This window comes from Schistocerca americana, chromosome 3, assembly GCF_021461395.2.
Source record: "Schistocerca americana isolate TAMUIC-IGC-003095 chromosome 3, iqSchAmer2.1, whole genome shotgun sequence".
Classification (NCBI taxonomy): Eukaryota; Metazoa; Arthropoda; class Insecta; order Orthoptera; family Acrididae; genus Schistocerca; species Schistocerca americana.
In genome coordinates, this window is record NC_060121.1 from 869,621,155 (window position 1) to 869,643,378 (window position 22,224).

At 41.7% G+C, this 22,224-nt stretch overlaps 1 protein-coding gene across 3 annotated transcripts in view; it reads left to right on the top strand.

Annotated features, from left to right (window-relative positions):
* The first annotated feature begins 12,854 nt into the window (after window positions 1–12,854).
* Window positions 12,855–22,224, top strand: part of LOC124605128 (tyrosine-protein phosphatase 10D) — a 344,674-nt gene continuing 335,304 nt past the window's right edge. For all 3 annotated transcript variants that reach the window (XM_047136608.1, XM_047136610.1, XM_047136609.1), the window contains exon 1: window positions 12,855–13,261. In XM_047136608.1, coding sequence (XP_046992564.1) covers window positions 13,181–13,261 — 81 coding nt within the window. In that variant the 5' untranslated portion in view covers window positions 12,855–13,180. The remainder of the gene's footprint in view (window positions 13,262–22,224) is intronic.

Genomic DNA, 22,224 nt, shown 5'->3' on the forward strand with positions numbered 1-22,224 from the left:
TCCCATCACTAGTGTGAGAAACTGAAATCTCGCAAGATGTTTTGTTGGAGTTAAGTATACTTAAAGATGATCTGGAATCACACTGATGACAATGAATTATGTGATTACACTGTGATACAAAATCCAGTGGCCCTGTTGACAAGAAAAATCTTCAAAGAATACTGCAGTGTTTGCAGTTGCTGACTGTAAATACATTTGTAACACACAACAATTCTGCCCAATGTTTGTGAAGCGTTGTTTGAAAGGTTAGCTGCATTTTAAATCTCATTTGTACCCACCAACTGCTCAGCGCCTGAACTCACTTCTTACATTTTTTGCATTTAACCCTATAGAAGTGCGGTGATAAAGCTCTGTGGTAACTAGTTCATAAAGTGCGATATTCAGACATTCAGTACTTCGTGCTACAAGAAGGGACTATTAAAGGTAATAACTTAAACATTACCTTCGAAGTTAATCCTTTTCTCCCATAGTCACATTAAATTTTCTGATTTTGAAAATTATTCGGATTAGTGCTGCAGTTTATTTAAGCATGTTCAAAAGTTTGATTTTTCAACTTCGTGCTACAAGAAGGGACTATTAAAGGTAATAACTTAAACATTACCTTCGAAGTTAATCCTTTTCTCCCATAGTCACATTAAATTTTCTGATTTTGAAAATTATTCGGATTAAGTTTTGATGCACTAGTAATTGCACTAAATTACAGCTTTGCTACTGAATGATATGGTATATACAAGCTGTGTATTAAAACTCCTACAAACCATTTATTTTGCCACAACCATACAGAAAGCCCCACCATAGATGCAGTCACATTGGAGGGGTATTTGTGGATAGGACAGACTAACATATGGTCCCTGAAAAGAGGCAACAGCCTTTGAAGTAATAACGGGACAACAGTTTGGATGATTCACTTACCTGCCCTTGTGACATAACCATTGTGGCCATGTTACATTAGCACTGCGGCGGCTGAAAGAGAGGGAAACTACACAATTACATCCACCTCTATGTATAACTTTTGATGTTCAAAGAAGTTTGTAATAATTCAAATTCCAAAGCATGGAAACATTGCTCGTATTGAACATATTAAGTGGCACTTAATAATAAAATCAACATTACGCCATTCTCACATGTTTGACCTTTTCTGCTGATGTCCATTCCTAATCCTTTACATATGGAAACATTTCTATATGTCTTTCTTGCATTCAGAGCACCAGATTTGCACCTGATTGCCAAAATGGGAACAAAAGTTTTGCAGCGTAAATCAGTCCTACATTAATGCATTAAAATATCTATGAAGTTTCACTGTCATTAAGATGATTACAGCCCACACTGGACCTGTGTAGCTGCACTTTTATAATAACCACCCAGTACTATTACAATCATGATGCACACATTTCAGTTTTTAACCTGTTAGAGACTCACCTACACCATAAAAATGCTTCTAAGGCAGGTAGTCATGAACAGCTGTTTTAAGTGCTGAAAACTTTTTGATCATTTTGATGTCACAAGGTAGTTTGTTTTACAGCTTTTCTTGTTGGAATGGCCCATTTGATTTTAGTGCTACTTGAATACTGGACATGTATGTCCTTGTTTCTTTTGGTGTTAGGTGAGTTAATACCCTGGTTTGTAACTGTAAGCTAGTACTTTTCATCAAAAATTGTCCGAATGTAAATAATTACCTGAAAAATGTATAAGCAAGGCAATGGAAGTACTTACATTAGACTCTGGGAGATCTACTTTCCATAGCTTGTACAATTCTCTTTTGGGGTGTGAAACAACTTTTGCAAGCAGTTGAGCTTTCCTAGAGTATTACATCGTAATGTATTGAAATTGTGCTTTGGCAAAGTACAAATTTTTCAGGAGTGGAAATAATTTAGGCGTCTAAGTGAATGCAATTGAAAGATACAACTGTCACACACATTTTGATACAACCTCACTCCTAAAAACCTATAGATGAACTTTCCATATAGATGTCAGCCCTGGTGGACTAGCAGTAAAGTGCATAACTGGGAACTACAGAATTGAATCTCGATCAGACTGTGAAATTTTTGGTCTTTGCTTTAACCTAGCCTTCACTTCTCAGTGATGAAGAGTGGCCAGAAACGATACGTGTTTCAGATTCTGTAAGTCCCCCTTTTCGCGGTTGGATAAGTGGTGCAGCTTAGGGACAGGCTAGTTGCCAAAGCGGTGCTTAATAGAAAGATGTTTCGCAGACCATTGAGCCATACTAAATTATTGCTGTTATCATTACACATAATTGTTTGTTCGGAACTCTCAGAGCACAAGCCGCACTTGCACTTGTCTGGTTTTATTTTTCTACAAAGTTTTTAGATTTCTTATAGTAGATTTTTATCCATTATTTTGGGAAAGCCAGATAAAAGTAATTTTTCCCTATAGTTAGATACTGTTGTTTTTATCTATTTTGTGGGAACACACCCACTGACAGTGGACAGTTTCAGGTGCCAAATAGACGCTTGGTGTGAAGAGAGCACAATTCTTTATAACGAAGTTAGGGATACTGCTTATACCGAAGGAGTGTTCTGATTTGAGTTTCTTAATTGTGCTTAGCATTTCTTTCTCTCTAATGTGATGTAGGAAGATAAGACTTTTTGATCGACATTCATCTTCTGGTTGTTCGGATGAGATACCTTGTGTGGTTTACAATTTCTGCCTCGCTGTTGTTTCGAAGCTAATTTGTTCCCACGTTGATAAAAACCCCTTTTCGATTTCTGTTGCACTTATATGATGCGCTTTCTTGAGTTTAAGACGTTATTTGGGTGTTTATGCAATTGATGCGTCCTGATTCCAGGTCGAAAGTCGATTTCAGAGTTAGGGTTTTTGTTGTATGAAGTTTTCTGCTACCTGTGTTTTTCTGGGGGTCTGATAATGTAGCTGCACTTTTAGAGGGGTTAATATTTTCGAATTCTGCCTGTTATAGTGCTGTTCCCAATTCACGATGTCCCATGGCCACATGCCAATCATCATCTGGAAAGATGGCGCCAGTAGGATCGTGTGGTGTTAGCTCCAAAATCAGTTGAAATTAAATGGTTCTTCGTGCAGAAAGTGTAGAAAACGTTTAGTCAAAGGAATTAAGTGCAACTTTTGCTTCCACGAGAAGTGCGCAAACGTGTCCGAAATTTATACATGACTATATTCAGTGGACATGCCTCGACTATAAGTGACGAAAATGTGCAATTAACATCCGCACTAAGTTCTAAATACGAAATTATTTGTGTTCTTAGTTCAGAGTGACACTGATGCTCTGAAAGCAGAACTGACGTTACTAAAGGGTTGAGGATGGCTAGCTTGAAGCGTGGAGGGAGGGAACACATGGGCTGCCTAGGAAGGGAGGGGTGGTAAGTGTACAGGCTAAGCAAGTGATACACAGGAACTGGAGCTGGCGAAGTGTGGTGAACAATGAAGATAGTGTGCTTTATAAGAGGGTGACAGGATAGGGGATGGGATGTGAGTACTGTGGGTTAGTCGAGATGGAGAACAGGAGAATTATGGAAGTGGAGGGTGTGTTGCAAGAATAACTCCCATCTATGTAAATCAGAAAAGCTGGCATTTTGTGGAAAGATGCAGATGGCACAAATTTTATGAACCAGCCTTTGAACTCGAGCATGTTGTGCCAGTGGATGGTCAATTTTGTTCTTGGCCATAGTCCGGCTGTGGCCATTCATTCTGGTGTTTGTCGTGCTGACATACAAAGCTGTGCAGTGACTGAAGCGAGTTCGTACATAAACTGGCTGCTTAATGAGGTGGCTCTGACTTTGACAGCATAGAATAGCCCTGTGACAAGAGTAAGAAGTGCTGGTCGGGAGAATTGGCAGGTCTTGCACCTGGACACTCCACAGGGATATGACACCTGTTGCAAGGGATTGGATTTCCCTTGCCACAGGGGTCACATCCCCATGGAAGACCCTCTTGCGAGACCTGCCCAATTCACCATCCCCGAACTTCCTGCTCCAGTCCTGTCTCTGGCTTATCCTATCCCCCCCTGTGAAAGCAGCTATGTTGTGTACCACATATGCTGCAGTCACTGCACCTGTCCACCAGAATGAATGGCCACTGCCAAACAGTGGCCTAGAACAAAGTTGATTACACAGGGGCACATCATGCTGCTGAGATCAATGGCTGCTTCACAATCTGTGCATCTGAAACCTTCCCTCTAAAGCATCAACTATTCTGAACTATGTAGATAGGAGTAACCTCTGCAACACCTTTTTCCTTTCCCGTAATCCTCTTGACCTCAATCACTAACTTGCTGTCCCTTACCCCCTCCTCAACTCTCAACTCTTCCCCCCCCCACCACCACCTCCTTAATCAATACCTCCACATAATCTTCATTGTGCGCTGCACCTCAGCAATCCCAGTACCCATGTATCACTTGTATACCCAGTACACCGGAAATCCCTCCCTCCACCCCCCCCCCCCCTTCTTGCTTCCCCCTGAGCTGCTAGCTACCCATCCCCAACTACTATTCTTGCCTCCCGCATTTCTCTCCCGCTATCCACTCTATCTGACACACCCCACTGCCCACCTGCGTAACTTCATTCCCGGCATTGTGTATCTATCCAACAAACTGTAGGCACAGGGTGGTTTATTTGTGTGATGCAAATGCCCATAACAGGAAAACATGGTGCTGAATTTGGTTGGATGAGCTTTGTTTCACACCGTTTCCAACTTCTGGCCAAGTTTACGTCTGACGCATGCCATCCCAAAGCCTCGATGCAGACCGCTTGCTGCCCAAGAGTGAAATGTGTTGGAGGTTCGGTGACGATTTGGGCTGCCATATTGCAATATTCCATGGGCCCTATGGTTACTCTGCAAGGTCACGTAACTGCCAAGGATTATGTGATTATTTTGGCTGATGTAAAAGACAGATCTTTGGACAGTACATGGTGTACTTCGTGTACCCGGTAGGCAGAATTCCATAAACTCATTTTTCAGTCTGGAAATTACTAAACAGTGATGGTTTTGTGGAATGTCTGTCATTCTATGTTTCATAGGTGATAATTCATTAAGCTCTCTTCTGATTCTCTGCAACTGTCTCTCTTCATAATTTGCTAAGGAAGAAAAGGGTATCATAGTGTAAAAATCAGTTGACGATGTCTGGTAATTTTGTGCCCTTCCCAGTCTTAATGAATGCCCCATGTACTTTCATGCTTTGTTTTTTATTAACTTTTTTTTAATTTGGCAGAAGTCTTGCCATATGTGTTTTTGGGAACACAGCTTTCTAATATTGAGGACGCTGATAAGCTTACTGTTGAGTGTCCTACAGCCACATGCAAAGTATTTGATTAACTATTTGTACAAATAAAATCACTGATTCTGCATTTGTTTGTCCTAAACAACAATGGCCAATGTCATTTAAGGTAAGATCTGCCCTATTTTCAACTATCGAATGTTCACGAGTTTTTCCTCAACAGCCAATACTGTACTCATAAATTTTATATTGTTTCACAATTCTTCAAATAAACTCGGACAACTGTAGTGTTTGCCCAATAAACACACAGGAAATGAAAATTGTATGCAATCTATACAATTAGTTGAGTGGTTTGACACAGAGTCTTAAGTCCAGAGCTAACTGCCGGTCTCTTATACGGCTTTAAGCTTCTTTATCAGAATGACCCATACATAGGATATATTTTCTTTCAGGTAATTTATCCACCCATTGCTCCTCTTCTATCTGTGAACCTGGTTCTTCATTGCTTGTGCCGACAGTATCATTATAATATGGGTATATTCCTACTTTAACTCTTTTTTTAAATTTCTGGTAGGCCTATATTGTTTCAAGTATTTGGAAGCACTCAGATATTTTGATCTATCAAAGGAGTACCTTGGGATACTGAAGTGTTTCTATGCTGTCTTGTGCTGAGTCATTTATGCAGTATTAGGTACTGGTTGGTTAAACTAATCGTTGCCAATCACACACATAAGTATTGCCTAGTGTGTGAGGCAGCCGTAACTGATACAGTTATTTAAAAGAAAAGCATTTGATTACCCAAATCAAGGCATAGATTCTGCTAGGCAGATCAAGGTGGTCACAACATAGTTTTCGATCCAGAAAATAAAGTAAAAATTCAGTCTGTCAGCTGATAACTTTTGGAACTGCTAATTCATTCTGACACATGGCATATGTTTCGTAGGCTTCAGCGAGAAGGAAATTACATAATTTCTAGGCAAAGTCAAAAGATTTTCTTTGAAATTTCCATCACTCTGATGGAGATGCATAATATGTGTTTAATCGGATTAGCGTAATATGTGTTTAATTGGATTATTGTTGGTACCATAACGTACTAAAATTAATGTAATTCATGAAATTTTGTTTAAAGTTAGTCAGTATTTTTATCTAGGCCAGGAAGCCTAACTTGGGTTAGCACAAAGCATTAGAGTTCAAGGCTGGGTGATTCCTCATAATATGCAGCAGCATCTTTCTGGTTCGACACCTACACCTATATCCTGGCTTAGGACATTCTCTGCTTGTGACAACACATTAACATCAAATAACATGTTATAATTATTATTTTTGTTGCTACTGTCAAGTTATTTATTTATTAATCATTTAATTTTATTGACACCAGTCTACATTGGTAGAAACAATCATCATAACGAAATACAACAAATCAGAGCTCACTTGGAAAGTTATAGGGGTTTGTTTTTTCTGCGCGCTGTTCATGAATGGAATAATAGAGAATTATTATGAAGAAGGTTCGATGAACCCTCTGCCAGGCACTCAAGTATGTTTTGCACAGCATCCATGTGGGTGTAGATGTAGCTGTGTATGTTAATGTAGAGACATTTTTGATGAACCTGTAACAATGACCTTATTGAATAATAATAATTAACAATAATAAAAAAATACTACTACTTGGAATCTGTATAAGTCTGAGACGCCCTGCTAAACCCGCAGGACAGGACAGGTAGTTTGAATTGTGGAAAGGGGCCAAAATAAGCGGCTGTCAGTGACACTCGAACACACAACTTTAAAATAGCCAAGAAAATTAAAAAAAAAGCAGTAATTTTTGGAACTTAATAATCGGCTGAATACGCCATACAATCTCATGCCTTAAGGGCAAGACCACTTTAATTTAAAATCGACTGAAAGCCAATAATTTAAGACTCAAACCAAAATCAGAAATTTAAAAGGCAGAAGGCCTTATCTTAAATCACTTCTTTCAATTAGGCTGAAGGTCCAAACAATCTTACGCCTTAAGGGAAAAACAACCTTCTTTTAAAAATCGGCTAAAAGCCATAGAAATACAAACAAACAAGAACAAATAAGAAAAGGCAGTACACCCAACGGCGCTCAGAAGTTACCGAGGTCAGCCTGGAATTCAAACACTAATGCTCCCTTAGGTGAGACAGGCAGTCAGCCCAACCATTCTCGATCTGATGACAACCCAATCGACAGACAATCAACGGACCCACCGACAAGATAACTTCTGCTCCATCCGACCAGCAGACAACAGGGAGTTCAATGGAACAATGAAGAAAGTACTGGCGCCCACAACCAATTATACATTGAGCTGTCAAACTACACACCGTGCTGGACAGCAACAACACAATGAGGAAAATACACTGCCTAAATTTACATCAACGGCTAGGGCAGGTAACCAGAACTTTAATGGCCAAAAAGCAGGAGATTCCACTGGTGCACTTCAATTCAAGATAACCGAGTACAGTTAAACTCCACCAGAGGATGGCTAAAATTTGCCAACTTGAAAACACGTTGTTGCTCACGGGAATGTCCCAACAGCTGACAATGAAATCCAAATGACGCAATGTGAACAGTCATGACTTGCTGGTAGATTCAGTCAAAACCCAACTTTTGTGTCCACGATCAATGAGCCATGGACTTCATAGCAATGGGAACAGCACCACACACATCGACCGTGCATAGACACCGCCAGTGGCCTCGGCCAAACTATGCGCCACATAGATTTCCTCGCTGCTCCATGGCAACCAACCAACTGCCCAGGCCCGGAAACAGTGAAAGGATCAAATATACGTTGGCCAACCAATGATCATCCCGCTCCAATCTCCCTCTGTCGTACAGTTCGTATGTGTTGCCAGTGGTCAGTGAGCACTGGCTGTCGGCACCTCACAGGTGCTCCATCCCCGACTTCACTGGTGCTGCGTCCTGACTGCACTGGTGGTCCATCCCGAACTGACTGCCAGACACACGATGACCAGGAACTACTATTGGTCGCTCCAGAGATGGTACGACAGTGCACTTATTGATACGCGCTGCGCCACTCATGGGCGATTAAGGCAGGAAGTTAGTGACCCCAGTAAATGGAATAAGTAAACGGGGCAGCAGTACCATAACAGAAGATGACAAACAATCAATGGGATACACACAAGTCATGCACGGCTCAAAGCCATTTACCTTTTTGGTTTAACATAATTTAAATTTCTTAATGTCTTGTAGTAGTAACCAATTTCATTACAAGAAGTAAATTTCCTGTAAATTAATTTTCCTTTTCCTGCAGGAATTCAGCTATAAAAAATCAAAACTGATGTAGCTTTTAATTAGAAGCTTGTTAATTGGCACCTTGGAGTAAAGCTTGATCGGAATGCAATGTGCAGATTCTGTATAGAGGATACAAAACAAAAATTGAAATCTAGATATACTATCCAGTCCAAACTTACTGGAACAATCTGGAGGTGTGTAGCAAATACTTTGTGAACTTCAGCATTGAAATTGGTGTATAGCATTGTCAAGTACTGTGTGCCTATATGGGCCATAATCGTACGTGCAGCAAAAATCGATACTTAACTAAGAGATGCTATGAGAATAATATTTGGAATGCTTATACCCACACCCATTGATTGGCTACATGTGCTAACAAATGTACCATCACCTGAAATCAGATACTATTCAGAGAGTATAGTAAAAGACTGTCAAACCAAAAACTTTCTATACACCAGGAAATGACCCCAAAAAACCTCTTGAATCCCAGGTGAAATAGTGTTTCCTTACAATCCGGAAAAGGAATGGGAAAAGACTGTGCCGTACAAGCAAAGTCAAGAATAGAAATTTGGCCGATGATCCAAACATACCAATAGAAGAATTTAACCTTTTGCAGAGAGTATGGACTACCCTAAACCGTGTGAGGAGAGGAAGATTTAAGATGATGATAACATAGGGCCTCTCAAACATCCCTCATTGTGAATGTGGACTTGACCACCGATGGACCACCCGATAGAGTGCACTATGCATGGCTTTAAATCTTGAAGGGTCATTCACATTCACTCAACTTTGGGGCTCACTTTCACATAAAGAGCACAGACAGCATTAGCTTTCATAGTCAGTTGTTTTTCACGTGCAAAATTGGAACTTGTTGTTGGGAATGGAGGGCACAGATGATTGTTATAACTTCCGATGGAAGAATATTGGCCCTGAAGGTTCTTGCAGAATCAGCAATTTAAAATTCTAAAAATAAAAGAATCTTGGCAACCAATTGCTGAGACACTATTAATTATGTCTGAGAAAGCGAAAAAGATCATTTCTTTCAGACCTGAACGAAAGAGAGTACTAGCTGAGGCATGGGTGGTGGAGAAGCATACCACTGTAAGGCCATGTCTTTTCTGCTTGATAAATTCGATGTTAGAAAAAGCGACAGCTCAGGAGTAAGAGATTCCATAAAGCTGTACTAACAGTATTTTTTTAACTGCTGTCCTATTGGATACATTAACATGCTGGCTATGATCAGGTCTGGTCACAATACAATCCTGTGCCCTTACCTAAGAAACAAGAAACACACACATAGAATAACTACAAAAGTGTGTAACCTTCCACAGCTCTCAACATAATTATGTCTTAAGTCAACCCATTGGAAGCTAGCAAATTTACTTGGATTTTTTGTACCGTATTTCAAGGTGTCTCCCTGTTTCTTTGCAGCTGGGGTGACAAATGGCTGTTTATCCAGGTTTGTGGTATCTTTTATACTTGTAATATTATTTTCATGGTCTGTACAGGGACAATACTTTGCATATGTGTACTTTTAGGCAACAGGAACATAACCCGGAATTTTCTATGTAGGTTCTTGGTATATGTATGGCTTCTCTTGTTATATCTTACCCCATTGGGTGCGACCATGTATAAATGTAGTGAAATTTTCCCAATCAAAATAAACAAATGTTTTTGTTTATGTATTAACAAGCAAACATGGCAGTATTTTCAAATGCATACAAGGTTACATGGTGTTTTCTGCAGCTGCCTATGTTGGCTTGCTCAATTTTTTGTGCCCATTTATTACCTCCATAAATTAAGACACATTCAGTGTTATCTCGTATGGCACAATCACCATCAGTCATAAAACAAACTATAAAAAATGTTTGACAACGATTGTACAGTACAGGTGAACACCACCCAAAAAATAAAGTATGTAGCATGTTAGCAGTTAAAAGCATTTAAGTCATCACATTGCAAGATAACAAAACTACTAAAATTCTGAGTACAAAGTAATCTGAAATTGGGCATTCATGTTTTAAGTGAATTCAAAGCTGAGTGCTGCCTTTTAGCTTTTAAGGACCCCGAAATACTTCATTATATTTTCAAGCTAAATTAAAAATTGGGGTGATATTGTGGGAAACACTCCTTCAGCAACTAGGACTGCTAATGCAAAGCATTCCCTTGTGATTAAAATATGGTGTGTCAATAACACAGTTTGTTATTTACAACACTGGAGGTTCTGTCATTGCACTGCATTTATGTTTTGCATACCTTAATCTACTGGTATAATCTCTTGACATATTAAAATACATGTAACGGGAAAGGGAAACAGTATTAGGAAACTGTGCTATATTGGAATGTGTTGTACTTAACAAGTCTACACCTGTCCAACGTCAATAGTGAAAATTCTTTTTGAATTTCTGCACATTTCTTCGAGGATTTTCAAAGCAAAGATTTCAAAGGTGAAAGTGAACTATAGTGTTCATTGCCTTTCTGCCAGCTGCCAAGAACCACACTTCCATTTTCAGCCTCTTCATAGCGTGCTCTTCTCAGGCCGTAAAAGTTTCTTGTGCTTTGACTGCTGCTTAAAAATATTAAGATATATGTGCACCCAAAAGCACAGGTTTTCTAAACACTAGCAAATTGTAGACATAATTCTGAAAGTATTCTCTACCACTCTCCTAGCTCTGCTGGGCATGTAGCTGAATGCATGTTCAATCGAGTGTTGTGCATATTAAGCAGGGTACAGTTTCAATGTATGTTCAAGTGTGGCAAATGTTTACTTGGTCTCCTGCGAATGTATGTTTTCTCCTTGCTAGTAGTACCTCATTAGCATCAACCTGCTTTCAAAATGATGTATTTTTCTGAACACCATCATCTGATATGCATTCTTGGGAACATATTTGTATACATAAAGCAATATTCTACATCATCAACATCTATTACAACTTCACTACGAAATCCTTCGTAATTGTAAAACTCAGTTACACTATTGGCAGGTATACCAATTTCACAGATCCTTCCACCCACAGCTCCAAGGCGGTGTGGGAAGTTCTACAGCTCTTCAAAGCCATTCACAATCTGTGACCATTCTCTTCTTTGGCGAGGAAACTTAATTAAAAGGAATAAATTAATTCACTGTTTTGGACTTGAGATCTACTTATTGAAATTGTACAGCAGAAATAGGGGCCATAACGTTTCATACAGTAGTATATTGCCGACAGCTTATTGCAAGTGTATGTAAGCGTTTTTATCATCACATTATCCACCTAACAAATGGGAAGCAGATTTTATTACATAAAGTAACAGATATTTTATCATTTATGGCAGGTCATTTGTATACTTTTAATTTATATTACCGGCAATTATTTACCTTACCTTAACATAAACCCTGTGCGCTTCGCACATTGCTCTTCATACTTCAGGAGCTATCTGAGATATAGCAGTTGCTGAAATGCGCAATAAATACTTTAAGACGGCGTAACTGTACCGAGTTGCTAAAAACCGGGGCAGTACTAGTCTTTCTTCAGCTGAGCTTGCTCTGCTGTAGTTGGTGACCTGTTTTACATTTTTTCTCTTAGTTGTTGTAACCAACCAGCGAAAATAGTTCACCGACAGAAGCGTGAAATTCTGAGATACGAGTAATGAAGTTGCGAGCTATAATTGTGGTTAGCACACTACCACCATGTAGTCGACGCTTCTGTAAAACGTCAGACAACCGTATTTTTATTTTCCTTCGCTCCCTTGCTTTTGCATCACCAACAGCGCACCTGCCATACACAACAATCCTACCAGGGCATCACTATTTTTCAACGTGGCTATTTCACTACGGTTCCGTTCTGTCGTATGATATCTGTCTAAAAAAACGCAGCGTTCTCGTAAGTTCGCACTCTCAGTGCACTTTCGATTGTGTTTTCTTTCGCTCGAAGTGTAAACGCTTGTTCGTAAGTACAAGCGAACACCAGCGAGCTGTCCGATGCAAGTTCCCATGTGTTCGCTGCGATTTACAGATGCCTGTAGCGGTGAACTTGAGGACATACATACATACAATCACGGACAATGCCACTGACTGGCTTAAAAAATCAGTCTTTTTGTGCAAGTATTTTTTATTGTATAACGCTCGGTGTTTTATGTTATGTTGTAATCTATTTATTTTTTTTTAAGTATTCGTCGTGTCAATGCCGAACAAACACATGAAAATAATCCTAGTTATATTTGTTCATATAGTTACAGTGCCTGACTTTAGACAGCTAAGGAACCATTAATGTTTTTCTCCTTATAGACCCGAAAGCTGAATAAATGAGTCTGTAAAATAAGCACAAATGTGTTATCTCTGGATTATGTGATCTCTGGTCCCGAATCTTTGGTGCTCTTAGTTGTCAGTCTGTGGCGGTGAGTGCGTTTGTTTTGTTCACGTTGTATGTAGTCCAAGCCATACCGTAGTTGCTTTTAAGTTTTGTTTCCGTGTGGGTCGTCCGAGTTCAGAGTGAGGATGTGATCGTCTGTCGGATCTTACATTCGTTGTACATTGTTGACGTGGATCTGGCAGTGCTGGTAGAGTTTTATGTTGATCTTCCACTCGGGCCTGGATTTTAAATACTGCAAAACGATGTCATGACAGCCAATATCTTTTTGTGGCGTGACTTTAATATCTTACACTAGTTTCAATAGTGCTTACGTGAAGAACAATACATACCCTAACGGGACTGAACGAAAAATATGAAAATCTTTCAAGAAGTATCCATCAGATGGCGATGCAATTTTCTTTCATTGCTGTTTCTTTTGAGCTGTAGCATTAAGGTAAGTCTAGGTTTTTCAGTACGTCCGATTATTGTCATTTATCGTATATCTGGAGTTCTGGCGAATCAACTGTTACTGTGAACTTGCATTTTCATTATATGGAGCTTGAATTTGTTGTCAACAATTCAAAAAAATTAAAAGAGAATGCTTTATCGTGTCCTATATTATGATTTTAATTAAAGATTGCAGATGTATCCATCTGGTCCATCAGTAGAAATTTCAAAGCTTATAAGCATTGTTTGTTTTATGTGTGATGAAAGCTAGCCTGCTTCTGATCACTTTCTCATACACATTTCTTAATGGGGATTGCTGTATGCGAGGATAACATAATAAAGAAGAAATTACTACTAGAGCATTATTAAATATGCTGTTGCCAGTTGGTCAGTACAGGCTGCTAACATCAACTGAAACAACTGTCAGCGGAAATTATTCGACTGTATGCTCAGATTTTGCTACACCTTGCACCAGTCTGTGAATAAGACGTAAGATTGTTTACTCGTGTCAGTTTTGTTTTGCTGGACAAACAAGATTTTTGTTTTAAAAATCAGTGCAGCATCGATGACATAATGGGACATGGTGGCGTTAAAAATTGGGCCTCTCTCTACTTGTGTTTCCTATTGATTTACTAATTCAATATGGTTTAGGCCTATTTTGCTTCATTTATGAGTTTGTTTAATTTCGTGTACCAGATTGTAATGGACAGATTATTTCATTGCTTCAGACTGCTGCTATATGTACGCAAGTTCTCAAGTCTGTTTTTCAGTGTAAGCCTAATCATGTTCATGACATATTAGCAGATATGCGGCTAAAACTTCTGTAAATAAACTAGATTATCTTGTCACTAAAGGATGTGAAACATAAATATCGGTAGGCCTATGGCCCAAGTAAGCAGAAGTTATTATAGTGTTGCTGATATTTATTTTGGGTGTAAAAATCATATTTGTCACAGTATATACCAATGGTGATTATGTCTTGCAAAGCACTATTTATCCTAAGTAGTTGTTTTTAGTCAGGCTTTAAATGTGCATAGTCATATGGTGAATTCTATTTAGTATGCATGCCCTGTAATTATCTCAAACACTCCAAAATTTCTATAAATATTTGTATATGTCAAGAGACTGTTGAGAAATGCTAGCAGTTAATGATGATAATATGACAATCCAGGAGTCACACCAGGTGTGCTATATAAAACTTTTGGAAGTATGAAGATAGGAAGGGTGCCGGTAGATGATGGTAAAATAGAAATGAAGCAGGATGATACAAAGAAACTTCAAAAATTTGATATCAGAGTCCTGTTGTGGAAGAGTATGATATAATTATTCTACACTACAAGAAAGCAGACAGTACCAAAGAACTATGACTATTAACGTCCTCCACAGTGTGTACAAAAGATACTCTGGGGTTGTCTTAAGTTATTTATAAGATACACTGAGTCTTAATGAGGCGAAAGAGATTGTAGCACAATCCATATGAATGGAATTGAAAGATTTTCTGCAAGATTTTCACTTAGTCTTAACAAAATCTGCACCAATGGCTCTTGAGAAATACGCCACTGATTCACTGTATTCTAGAATACTGAAGGATATACATGGCAATGGAGGTCGCTGATATGGGGTACCTGGCAGTAGGTGGCAGCACAATGCACCTAATATGGAAAACATATGTTTTTGGGGTTATCGAGATACTTTTGATCACGTAGTGTAATTACACTGACAGTTCTATCCAAATTTAATACTTTCGAGCACAGTGGCTTCATAGTCAGAAGGCCTGACAGATACGACAATGTGATTGTTTATTTTATGCTATTAAAATTCACAAAATTGTTCAGTGAAATTTCCACAGATGCCAGTTTTGCGGTTTGTAAGTGTGTGATTAAACTGATGGCATAATACGGTCAGTCAATGAAGAAGACCAAAAAAGTGGACTGTGCTTTTGTATGGTGAGTGTGCCATGAACAACATATTAGGAATTTCCTGGCAGATTAAAACTGTGTGCTGGACTGAGACTCGAACAAGGGGCCTTCGCGGGCAACTGCTCTACCATCTGAGCTACCCAAGCACAACTCATGCCCCGTCCTCACAGTTTTACTTCTGCCAATATCTCGTCTCCTACCTTCCAAACTTCACAGAAGTTCACCTGCGAACCTTGGTCAGGAAAGGCAAAGGTCCCGAATTCGAGTCTCGGTCCGGCATGCAGTTTTGATCTGCCAGGAGGTTTCATATCAGTGCAGACTCTGCTGTAGAGTAAAAATCTCATTCTGGAAGCGTTCTAGAAATCCTGGCTAGTGGGTGCTGAGTGTATGTGTGGGGGTGTGTTTGAAGGTAACTTTCATAGGTTTTTCTTGAGTAACTCGAAAACTAGGGCCCCTACCAAAAACATACTCCATAACAAAATTTAACTAAATTAAAATTCGTACAAAAAGGTCCTGTTCTTTTTTTTTTTTTTTTTTTCTCTACCACTAATAGTGTGCACATAGCGAGCAAGAGAATGTGAAAATCTTTTGCGTGGTTTTTCATGGCCAGGTATGACATTGCGTACTGCATAAACCACCACTTCTGGATCATTGTGTATATGCGGCCAGATGTGCCATCCTGCGGTGTCAATATTGACCCTTGAGAAAGAAAAGTTTGACGACCACAGTTCTGCCCCCCTGCAGTTCTGGGGTTAGATTAGAACCGAGGTATTCCTGCCTGTTGTAAGAGCTGACTAAAAGGAGCCTCGCACATTTTGGCCTTTATGTGATGGTCCCTTGTAGGGTCTGACCTCCATTTTTCGAAGTTTTCGTGAAGAGCGAGCCAATTGGAGAATAGTGCCTTACACGGTGCATCGTGTCCATCATGTGTGGAGATCTATCGCATCCTTCATCACTGTGGATCTGCACTTCTGCTCATTCTCCAACTGTTGGGCAAGGTCACCCTCAGCTGCATATTTATTCATTGACTGGGCAGCATCATTTTCTATGCTGATGATGATAATGGACTTGCTTGCTTGCACCTGATATCCAGTACAGTAGCCAGTCCGTTGTGGTGGGACCGACGTATACTCTGTTGATTGTAGCCCCCTGACCATACAGGGATCGCTCTGCTGATGTCTGCACCGTTAACTTACCACGTATGCTGAGGGGTAGTTGCTGGTCACTGGTCACCCTGGGGCATTGGGACTCCGGCAATGGCCTTGCTGCAGCTGGGTGGTGCTCATGGGTCGGAGTGGGTGGCATCAGGGCAAATGATACGCGATGAAAAGTGTAGTAAATTATCTCTTGCTGGTGGTCGAACACCAGCAGTCTCTAAGCGGTCACGGGCTCAGTTCAACACACAGAAGTATGACCCCAAATAGTTCCCCTCCCTAGCATACCACTGGACAAACGTCAGGCTAAGGATGGCAGCGGCCCTTATTCGCTCCGGTACCTCGTAGGCTTGAGAGCTGATGGGGTATCTTTGATGACAACAAAGCCTCAGTTTTTTGTTGACCATTTAGAGGACACACATGGGAAGGTGGAGGGCTTGTCGAAAATGAGATCTGGGTCAGTCTTGATCAAAACGGCATCCTCTGCCCAGTCTCGGGCATTACTCGCTTGTGTCAAGCTGGGGGATGTTTCTGTAACTGTGACGCCCCATAAGATCTTAATTGTGGTCCAGGGTATCATACTTCACAGGTACCTTCTTTTGCAGTTTGACGATGAACTGTGCCCCAATTTAGACCTGCATGGTGTACATTTCCTTCGGCATGTCCACCGGTGCATTCATCTTGGCCTTTGAGGGTGGTACATTACCCGAGGTGGTCAAGGTGATTGCCTGCCACTGTGATATATATCCCTCCCTCAATGTGGTGCTTTAAATGCTGGAGGTTCGGCCATATGTCTTCCCACTCTGCTTCCAGTGTCACATGTTGAGATTGTAGAAGCCCATCACATCCCTATACTCCATGTGCTCCGACTCCCATCTGTGTCAACTGCGGAGAGCACCATTTGCCTTGCTCGTCCGAGTGCAGGATTCTCCAGAAAGAAAGGAAAATTGTGGAGTACAAGACCCTGGACCGACTGACCTACACTGAGGCTAAGAAGAAATTTGAACGCCTACATCCTGTACGTATGACGTCGTCTTACGCCGCCACTACGACAGTTCTAACCCCATCAGCTCCCCCAAACCCAGTCACCTCTCAGAGCCAGGAGACTACACCTGCCCCCTTGATGGTGGTGGGCCCTTCCCTCCCTGTAGCTCCTGCACCACCTACTTCAGGAGCAACATCCCCCCTAACCATCGGGATATCTGTCCCCACTTCTGTGTCGGAGAGGCGTAAGTCGTCTTCGGCTCCTCTCACTAGGAAGGGGTCTCTTGGGTCACTCCCTTCCCAGGTTTCTGCTAGTGGGAAAGATGACACCCACCAGTGGCCGAAGAGTCCAAAAGCAGCTGGTCATAGGGCTTCACACTCATCCTTAGTCCCGGAGACTGAATCAGTGAAGTCCTCCCAGCCAGGGAAACCCGAGGAGCAGCGAGAGAAATCTAAAACAAAAATCCCCAAGACCGAGGAAATTGCAGTGGCACCCACACCACTACTACCTACAAGCTCTGTGTCTGGGGATGAGGTAGAGATTCTGGTGTCCTCTGAGGAGCTAGATCTCGCCAGACCCTCAGACACAATGGATATAGACTGCTCAGGCAATAAGTTGGTGGCAACAGGTGACCCTGAGGCGTAAACTGCCTCATTGAATGTTCCATGCCTTCCCAGTCTCACGATGACGCCATCCTCCAGTGGAATTGCAGTAGTTTTTTCCACCGCCTGGCTGGGCTACGGCAATTGTTAAGCTTTACACCTGCTTTCTGTATTGCCCTCCAGGAAACCTGGTTCCCGGCATTGAGGACCCCTGCCTTCCGTGGCTATAAGGGACTGTAGTGACTATAACAGAGTGTCAGGTGGAGTTTGGTTTATGTCCTAAACTCAGTCTGTAGTGTAACTGTGCCCCTTGAAACCCCTCTTGAAGCTGTGGCTATCAGAATAAGAACGACACAGGAAATAGCTGTCTGCAATGTATATCTTCCTCCAGATGGTGCAGTACCCCTGAATGTATTTGCTGCACTGATTGATCAACTCCCTAAACCTTTCCTACTTTTGGGAGATTTTAATGCCTGTAACCCCTTGTGGAGTGGCACTGTGCTTACTGGCAGAGGCAGAATGTCGAAACTTTAGTGTCTCAGTTCGACCTCTGCCTCTTAAATAATGGGTCGCCACACATTTCAGTGTGGCTCATGGTAATTAATCAGCCATTGATTTATCAATTTGCAGCCCAGGACTTTTCCCGTCTATCCCCTGGAGAGCACGTGATGACATTTGTGGTAGTGACCACTTCCCCATCTTCCTGTCGCTGCCCCAGCACCAGGCTTATGGACGCCTGCCGAGATGGCCAGGTGGACTGGGAAACTTTCACCTCTGCTGTCACTATTGAATCTCCCCCACATGGCAGCATCAATGTGATGGTTGAGCAGGTGACTACAACAATTCCTTCTCCGGCAGAAAACGTGATCCCTTGCTCTTTAGGGCGCCCCCCACGAAAGGCAGTCCCTTAGTGGTCGGCGGAAGTCGCTGAAGCAATTAAGGAGCATTGACGAGCTCTACAATGGCATAAGCGGCACACTTCCCTGGAGCACCTCATAGCCTTTAAACAGCTCCCGCTTGATGTAGATAGCTATCAGCCTCGCCACCGTTCTTTGTAAGCTGCTGTGTCGGCGGTTGGGTAGTGTCCTGGAGTCATGTGGCCAATTGGCTCCATGTCAGGGTGGCTTCCACCAGGGTCGCTCTGACACTGATAATCTTGTGTCCCACGAGTCTGCCATCCGACCAGCCTTTTCCAGAGGCCAACACCTTGTTGCTGGTTTTTTTTTTTTTTATATCAATGCAAAGTGTATGACACCACCTGACGACGTCATATCCTTGCCACATTATATGAGTGGGGTCTCCGAGGCCCGCTCCCGATTTTTATTCAAAATCTGTCGCTATGTACTTTCTGTGCCTGCGCTCGTGTCTCCCATATCCATGAGAATGGGGTCCTGCAGGGCTGTGTATAGAGTACCTCTATTTTAGTGGCCGTTAACGGTCTAGCAGCTCTCTGTATGCAGATGACTTCTGCATTTTGTACTGCTCCACCAGTACTGGTGTTGCCGAGTGGCGCCTACAGGGAGTCATATACAAGGCGCAGCCATGGTCAGGCCCTACAGGGGTCTTGCTCGCTGTGTGCACACTATTAGTGGTAGAGAAAAAAAAAAACAGGACCTTTTTGTACGAATTTTAATCAGATCGCTCTGTGCTGCTGCAGCTCGACAGAGCCCTTGTTCAATCCCGTCTTGACTATGGGAGTCTGGTTTATGGTTCAGCGGCGCCCTCAGCATTGCGTCTACTTGACCCAGTGCACCACTTTGGCATTCGCCTAGCGACAGGAGCTCTTAGGAGAAGTCCGGTGACCATCGTCCTTGTATAAGCCGCAGTGCCTCAGTTGCAGGTTAGGCATGCACAACTGCTGGCCAGTTACGTAGCACACGTTCATAGTTCTCCCGCGCATTCGAATCACCATCTCCTTTTCCCATCCACTGCGGTTCATCTCCCACATCGGCAGCCCAGGTCACGGCTTCCAATTGCAGTTCATGTCCGATACCTTCTTTCTGAATTGGAGTCCTTGCCTTTACCACATATGCTTGAGGTCCACTCACGTACACCTCCATGGTATACACCTAGGCCGCAGCTTCTTCTGGACCTTTCACATGGCCCTAAGGATTCAGTCAACCCTGCGGCTCTCTGCTGCCACTTCCTCTCGATTCTTGACAAGTATCGAGGCCACGAAGTGGTTTACACCGACGGCTCGATGGCTGATGCTCACGTCGGCTTTGCGTATATCCATGGAGGACATATTGAACAGCATTCCTTGCTCGGCGGCTGCAGTGTTTCCACTGCCGAGCTGGTGGCTCTGTCTCTTGCTATTCAGCACATCCGTTCACGCCTGCGGAGTCGTTTCCTCTGTGTACTGACTCCTCGAGCAGCCTACAAGCTCTCGACCATTGCTATCCTCGTCATCCTTTGAGAGCGACCATCCAGAAGCCCATTTATGCCCTGGAACGGTCCGGTCGTTCAGTGGTGTTTGTCTGGATCCCAGGTCACGTCGGAACGCCAGGCAACGAACTTGCCGACTGGGTGCCCAACAGGCTACGCGGAGACCGTTTATGGAGTTATGGAGATCGGCTTCTCTGCAACTGACCTGCTTTCAGCACTACGCCGCTAGGTTTTGCGGCTTTGGGAGACGGAATGGCATAACTTCAGTACGCACAACAAACTGCGTGCTATTAAGGAGACTACGAATATGTGGAACACCTCCACGCGGGCCTCTCGCAGGGACTCTGTGGTTCTCTGTCGGCTCCGCATTGGCCACGCTTGGGTGACACACAGCTACTTCCTGCGTCGTGATGACCCACCTCAGTGTCGGTGCGATGCCCAGCAGCTGTCCTTCCTATATAATCTTTCGTGCATGTCCTTTGACCCTTTATGTTTTCCACTCTAATGCTTTTAGGCTGGATGTTTTAATGTGTCACAGAGTGGCTGGCTTTTCCCTTTTATTCTCGTGGTCGACCAGCCACGGTCACCTGCTCTCTTGTTTTCATCCCTTCTACCTGTTTCTTGCTTCTCTCTGTGGTTGTCTTATCCTGTGTTGCCCATAGTCGTGTTCGTTGACCTTCTGTCGTTCTTCTGGTTCTTCCATTCTCCTGTTATTGTCCTGTACATCTCCTTTCTTCTTTCCCTTGTGTAATTACGTTACTGAGAACAAGGATGATGACGTCGCAGTTTGGTCCCTTCCCCCCTCCTTTAAACCAACTAACCAAGGAACCACAGTTCTGAAGGTGTTCCATTGACACTGAACATAATCATTAGCTGCTCTTACAAGGAGAGGCCCCAGCGGTGTTACCGAATTTCTAAAACAAATGTAGGTATCATGTTGTGTAGCCATTCACCTTGGTTATCCCTCGTTTGCGACTAATTGATGAAAAAAGAAATGCGGAATTTTGCGTGAACCTCAATAACGTTAAAAAAAAGTCGTATGAAGTAGTGTGGTTGCGTGGTGTAACGGATTGGATAATAGCTTCACATGCAAGAGATGGTGGGTTCGGATTTCTTTTAGGTGCAGTAAACTGTCTTATTTTTAAATCTTTGCCCAAATGACTTTGATCATTATTTTTATCCGGTTAAATGGTTTAAATGTAATTTTTTTATTTCTATTCCGTTGTCACATTATTTTAATCACCGTATGAACTATTTTCATTAGTTGAATTTTTTCTTTGTACCATTCTTTTGCAAATCGGAATTTTTGTGAATATTAATTTAATTATATTTATCTGTAATAATATTCAGTTATTTGAAATTTTAATCTAAATACCTATTGCACTATGGACAGAATAACGCAGATGAAAATTTAAACGAACGAAGGTTGTATAAGTATAATTCAATTTTTAAAAAATGAGAAATAAATATAATGAACGCAATAATGTGGAAGAAAAAAGAAACGAAATCTAAATTAATACCTAAAATTAATGAAAAGCCCATGAACAAAGATTTCAAATGGAAAAGGAAGAAAAATGAGAGCAAAATATGAAGTTGAAATTATGATTAAAGTGATGTGACAAAGGAAAGGAAATAAAAAATTACATTTAAATCAGCTAATTGAATAAAAATAACGAATGTTTTAGATATGTGACCACCATATACAGGACAGTGAATTTTTGAGGTGGGAGCGTTTGCTTGACACCACATGTCCTCAGCGAAACTGATGTTAATGTTGTGTTGTAGGATGTTCCATGACCTCCACAATACTGTACGAGAGCTGTTCAAAAAGTGAGGTGACTTTTCAAATTGCGCGGGCAACGTGCATTCGACTATCGATCTTTATTTTGTTATGTCGGTACACATGTCCCCGAACATATGTTCAC